At 41.0% G+C, this 6,558-nt stretch overlaps 1 protein-coding gene across 8 annotated transcripts in view; it reads right to left on the reverse strand.

Moving 5' to 3' along the window:
- LOC109936216 (1-phosphatidylinositol 4,5-bisphosphate phosphodiesterase beta-4-like) overlaps nucleotides 1–6,558 on the reverse strand; it is a 537,830-nt gene that overhangs the window by 120,153 nt on the left and 411,119 nt on the right. For all 8 annotated transcript variants that reach the window (XM_048601091.1, XM_048601092.1, XM_048601098.1 and 5 more), the window contains one exon: nucleotides 441–565. In XM_048601091.1, the coding sequence (XP_048457048.1) occupies nucleotides 441–565 (125 nt within the window). The remainder of the gene's footprint in view (nucleotides 1–440; nucleotides 566–6,558) is intronic.

The following is a 6,558-nucleotide window of genomic DNA, read 5'->3' on the forward strand; positions in this document are numbered from 1 at the left end:
GTTCAGTTCTCCTGTAAGTTGGAAATATTGGGATTTGCATTGGCTTGGTTGGAAGATTCCAAGCCAGAAGTCATCGAAATGTTACACGTGCAATGGCAGTGGTGCAGCAGTATGACCCTTTTCATTTTCACGATTGTGTCCTTTGTCACACAAAATAGGAATTATAAATAAAGCTTGCCCATGTACAGATTTTAAGCAAAATTCTGTTGGTGGTGGGCAAAATAGTGACCTGCTTTAAATTAATCCCGTGACTTCCAATCTGCACAACACCATGACTTCACTGTGCATTTTTCATGGCTTTTTGATTACACAGGCAATTTTGTGCTGGGCCATATGTCTGCCGATGGAAATGCCACTGGCAAATGATTCAGCCTCATCGAAGGGCATCTGTTTGGCAGTCGCTTCTTGATTCCTGCACAGCGAGTCTAAGCAGTCCCTACCTGGGGTCTGGAAGTTCAGCGAGACCATCTGGCAGCCAGCGTTCCAGAAGATTTGAGGCATGTAATTACTGGAATCCACTCGGCCTCCCTTGGGGTAGATACGACTCATTTGTCGTTTGTTATAACTATGAAGCTCATTAAGGAAAATGAACCAGAAACAGCTGCAACGGCATGTACATACACATTTACAATTCAACACTGTCATTTTTCTTTATTCCCTTACTTTGCAAATCCCATTTTGCAGAAGAAAGAAGAGTGATGATTCAATAATTATATAAATATCATGTTAAGAGGGTCAAGGTAACGATTATGAGTCTGACATTCTGTATGATATTTTCGTTGTTTTTTTATTTTGATTGAAAGCTTCTAACAATCATACAGAGAAAGTGATGGTTTTGGCAGCTATGTCATTCCGGTAATTCTTCGCTCAATAGCTGCGATTCTGAAAAAAGCAACTAGAAGTGAAAGAACTTTAAGCGAATCAGATTTTCCCATTGCAACCTGTGCAAAAGCTGAAGTTAGGTTCTGGAGGGCACTTCTCATCCGAGAGAAAAAAAACTGAAACATTATACCCTGCAAGTTGAAGTGCATTCCTAAACTCCTAGATGAATAAAAACTTCCAAACAAAATAAATTTTGAAAATATTTTCAAAATATGCCAACTCTTTCTACAGGTAGTGTCTCACTCCAATTCCAGACAATCTTCCACGCGCAACTCCAACTCCTTTCCCTATTCTGTCATGCTGGGCTCTTCTTCTGAACCCAGGTTTAGTCTCAGAATAAAGGGTAAACAATTTAAGACTGAGATGAGGAGGAATTTCTTCCGAGGGTTGAGAGTCTTTGGAACTCCTTGCCACAGACAGCTGTGGAGGCAGAGTCCTTGTGTATATTTGAGGCTGAGCTAGATAGATTCTTGATCAGTCAGGGAATCAGGGTTATGAAGAAAGGGCAGGAAAGTCAATGTCAGGAGTGTCAGATGATCCTACTGAATGGCGGAGTAGGCTCGAGGGGCCGAACAGCCTACTCCTGTTCCTATTTCCTACAGTCTTAAGAACCCTCACTGTACGGGAAGCAGGCAGCAAGAAAGAATAAATAAAGCAAGCGACAGAAGCAGTAGGCTTGCAAGGTAAGTGGCAAGCAGGAGGTTCAGGACCATAGCGTTGAACAGGAGAAAGTCAGGGAGCAGAAGAGGCTGATCCAAAGTGCAGCTGATTATAGAATCACAGGATCCCTACAGTGCAGAAAGAGGCCATTTGGACTATCAAGTCTGCACCAACACTTTGAACAGCATCCCACCCAGACCCACATCCCACCGCCATCTCCATAACACCACATAGGGGTTTCTAACCCTGGCTAACTCATTTAACCATGATGTTGCACGTGCCTTTTTTGATTCAGTTATGTCTGTAACACAAAAACAACTCAATGCTGAATGAGACAATTTAAAATGGGGCTACATTGTACGACATCTAGCTTGAAACATGTGGGGCTGGATTTTGCTGCTAAAGCAACAATGAGACTATAGCACACAGTTACTTACGCACAAATTAGATAGTAACTTTTGGAGCTAGAGATATTGACATGTAACATGGAGGTTGATTTTTGCTCCTCAGAAAAGCAGCAAGAAAAAAGCATCTTGCTGACTGGCTCCTGACTTGATGAGATTCTTGGACCCTCGCTAAAACAAATACAAAATGTTAAGCGTGAATGCCCTTTTAATGGGGTGGTGTTAATTCTTAACTTATTCCCAGAATCTCTCTGGCATAGGAAATTAAACACGTGAAGTCTCATTCCTTCAGATTTTAATTATTGTTGGAGGTTTCTTTGTTTGCTTCTTTTATCGTTCATTTTATCTCAGTCCAAACTTTCTTTCCCTTCCTTTACTTTGTTATCTGAACCTAACTTGAAATTGAATTTGCAATTCTTAATAGTTTGGACAGTGTGCAGTGCATTACTGAATCCTTAATTGGAAAGTTTAATGTAATGCACAGTTGTTTCCTCGGCAAAACTCCATGTAATGTCATAGAGGTTTATTGGCCCAACTTGTCCATGCTGCCCAGTTTTCACAATTAATCTAGTCCTATCTGCCTGCATTTACTTCTTAACCCTCCATACCTATCCCATCCATGTACCTGTCCAAATGTTTCTTAAATTGTACTCGCCTCCACCACTAACTCTGGCAGCTCATTCCAGACATGCACCACCCTCTGTGTGAAAGAACTGCCCCTCTGGACTCTTTTGTATCTCTCCCTTCTCCCCTTAAAGCAATGCACTCCAGTTTTAAACTCCTTTACCATGGGGAAAAGCTGTCAGCTATCTACCTTATCTAAGCCTCTCAAGATTTTATAGACCTCTGTACAGGTCGCCCCTCAGTCTCCTATGCTCCAGGGAAGCAAGTCTTAGCCTATCCAATCTCTCCTTAAAGTTTCCTTTAAAAAAAGTGTAAAGTCTGTGGGTAAGTGGAAATTTAAGAATTAGCTGCTTTGGAGCGTTCACTGTTTACAGAAAACAAAAGGCCCTTAATCTCAAATTTGTATAAACACCGATGAGAATCCAAGTTTTAATGTAATACCCTTCCATTATTCCACATATTATCAATTAAACAACATGAGAATGCCATTTATACATAGCTAATTACATATCTGAAAATTAAATTTTAGTTCTGCATTGCTATGTTTTATACATTAGGTATCAATTTTGTCTTATCAACCAGAAACAAAATATGAAAGACGAGAAAAAGGATAAACTCATGAATGTAAATTAACTGTGATTATTTTTCTGTGTTCAGGACTTTTATTGCCACCAGTTCATTTGTATTCTCTTTCCTCTTGCTACAGCTCATCTTCTGCAGTGGTTGAAAATTACACTATTAGTTCAATTGGCTACAGTTTTTAAAAAAATCACTCATTATAAACGATATACGTGTTTGCTTAATGTGAATCTGAGATGTGAACAACATCAACATATTATTGACAAAAATCTGCAAGACACAAGTCAGGAGTGGAATACTCAGGTGGAATACTCCCCACTTGCCCGAAGGAGTGCAGCTCCAAAAATATTCAAGAAGCCCAACACCATCCAGAATAGAGCAGCCCCCGCTTGATTGGCAGTACACCCACAAACATCCACTCCCTCCACCACCGATGCTCAGTTGCAGCAACGTGTACGATCTACATCAACCACAGCTCCTTCCATCAGCATCTTCCAAACCCACGATCTACCCACTTGGAAGGGCAAGTTGATGGTCCCAAGCGTCTGCTTTGGACACTTGGGATCACCGCCAATTGCAATTTTTCTTCTGAGCTACGCACCATCCTGACTTGGACCTATATTTCCGTTCCTTCAATGTCACTGGATCAAAATCCTGGAAATCTCTCTCTGACAGCACTATGGGTCCACCTGCATCGCGTGGACTGGTTCAGGATAGTTAGGGATTGGAAATAAATGCTGGCCTGGCCATTTCTTAAAACTTGAACAAATAAGTGGTGCCTTTCAGGACCACCTGAAGCAATTTACAACCAATTAAGTACTTTTTGATTTGCAGTCACTGTTCTAAGGAGGAAACATGGTAGTCAATTTGAGAATGGCAAGAGTCCATGAACAGCAATTAAATTATGACCAGGTAATTTGTTTTGTCATGTTGATTGAGGAATTAGTATTGGCCAGGACACTATGGTTGACTTCTGTGATCTTCCTCAAACTAGTAGCACATCCACCTGTGACGGTAGATAGGAACATCTGTTTAACTTCTTTCAGTCAATCTGTGGAATCCTTTACTGCAGAGGGTTGCTGAGGCTGGATCATTAAAAATCTCCTCGAATATATTCAATCAGTAAGGGAATCAAGAGTTATGGGGAAAAGACAGGAAAGTGGAGTTGAGGATCTCACTAAATAGCAGAGCAGACTCAATAGGCTGAATAGCCTACTTCTGCTCTCATGTCTTATTAACATTGCATTAGAGATACTGCACCTTCAACAGTGCTGCAGCTCCTAAGTACTGCAGTTGCAGGCTTAAATTTTCTGAAAGTCATGGGAGTTGGACGTGAACTCAGCACCTTCGAATTCAGAGGTGAGAGTCCTGTCAATGGAACCACAGCTGACAAAGTCACAGATTTTGAAGTTTACAGCCACATCTTCAGGCTCCACAACAAACTTCACATGGGAGAGCAATTCCTCTCTGCCTCTTAAACTGTCCTCTAAATTGCAGGCTCTCTGTATTCCACAATAGTGGTCCTTTTGCCCCTGTTACACAGCTTCTGATGCGAAACTTAGGAAATCCTCCCTTTTATTGCAAAGGGATCAAATTCAGATGTGGTGTTTGGACTCTTCAGTTGTACAAACCTTTGGTTAGACCACATCTCGGGTAACTCATTCAGTTTTGGCCACTGAACCTCATGGATGTCCCATCAGCCTTAAAGCACAGGGCAGAGAAGAGATTCACCATAATGATACCAGAGCTTAAAGGATTAAACTAATGAGCATGAGTTGCACAATTTCCCCTCTTGAATTGAGGAGGTTTACTGGTGCTCTAAATCATTTTTTTTCAGGGCCAGATCCGTCACTTGGGAGTGTAGCATTAGCAAAGGAGATTCAGTGTAAAAATTCATGACAGGTCAGGCAACATGATGTCTCAACTCCTATACTCAAAGGACTGAGCAATGAAGGCAAGTGTGCCAAGCGCCTTTTTAACCACCCTATTGCATATAGGCAGGGTGGTTAAAAAGGCGTTTGGCATGCTTGCCTTCATTGCTCAATCCTTTGAGTACAGGAGTTGGGACGTTATGTTGAGGTTGTACAGGACATTGGTGAGGCCTCTTCTGGAATATTCTGTCCAGTTCTGTTTGCCAATTTATGGGAAGGGTATTATTAAGCTGGAGAGGGTTCAGAAAAGATTTACCAGGATGTTGCCAGGTATGGAAGGTTTGAGTTATAAAGAAAGGCTGGATAGATTGGTACTTTTTTCACTGGAGCGTATGAGGTTGAGAGGTGACCTGACAGAAGTTTATAAAATAATGAGAGGTACAGATAAAGTTAATGGTAGTTGTCTTTTCCCTAGGATGGGGAATTTCAAGATTAGAGAACACATTTTTAAGGTCATAGGGTAGAAATTTAAAAAAGACATGAGAGGCAATTTTTTTTTACGCAGAGGGTGTGGAATGAACTTCCTGAGGAAGTGGTGGATGTGGGTACAATTACAATGTTTAAAAGACATTTGGATAAGTACATGAATAGGAAAGGTTTGGAGGGATATGGGCCAGGAGCAGGCAGGTGGGACTAATTTAATTTGGGATTATGTTTGGCATGGACTGGACCAAAGGGTCTGTTTCGGTGCCGTATGACTCTATGATTCTATGTCAATGCTTAGACTTGTGAGTTCTGATGGTCCTGGGCTGGGTAGGGCTGAAGAGTTTGCTCAGCCATAGATTTTCCTTCCATCAACAATCTGGACAGCCATAATTTTCATAGGAAGAATGTGGTGAGACCATCCAAAAAGTGTATAAGCGGTAAGGCATGTATATATATATATATTTATTAAAGCTTGGATTTTGAACTAGTGGCATGTGGGTTTTGGTCTCTGTGTATAAGGGGATTCAATTATAAACTGAGCAGGATTTTTTTCTAAAGCCAGTGTGATGGAGGGACTTGCTGGGGTGATAATGGGAATGCATCTGCGTTGGGAGAGTTATGAGTGGACAGAGTAAACACTGAGGAACACTGGTCTACTTTCTATTTAGAAGAATTAGAATTTTTTTTGCTTTGGTGAAGAACCCATACTTGGGAAAACTTTTGTTCGTCAGTTTACAGAACTCCTGGTTGAAATTAGATGTATGAAAAGATTTCTCGTAGCAAAAGGAGTTAGTTCAGAGAAGTTATGAAATAGATTACCTCAGTGTATGGATTTTAGTTTACAAGTTCCAGACCAGAAGTGCTTGGTTAGAACCTCAAAAATCTTATTTGAAGGTGAGGAAGACTAAGCTTCGTTGTGTGATTAATCAAGGAAGAGGCCATCAAATTCCCAAGATCAGGAATTGAAAGCAACAGGTGAACTCTATAGATAACAAGGTGTAGAGATAGATGAACACAGCATGCCAAGCAGCATCAGAGGAGCAGGAAAGCTG

The sequence above is a fragment of the Rhincodon typus genome, chromosome 9 (genome assembly GCF_021869965.1).
Source record: "Rhincodon typus isolate 14 chromosome 9, sRhiTyp1.1, whole genome shotgun sequence".
In the NCBI taxonomy this organism is placed as follows: Eukaryota; Metazoa; Chordata; class Chondrichthyes; order Orectolobiformes; family Rhincodontidae; genus Rhincodon; species Rhincodon typus.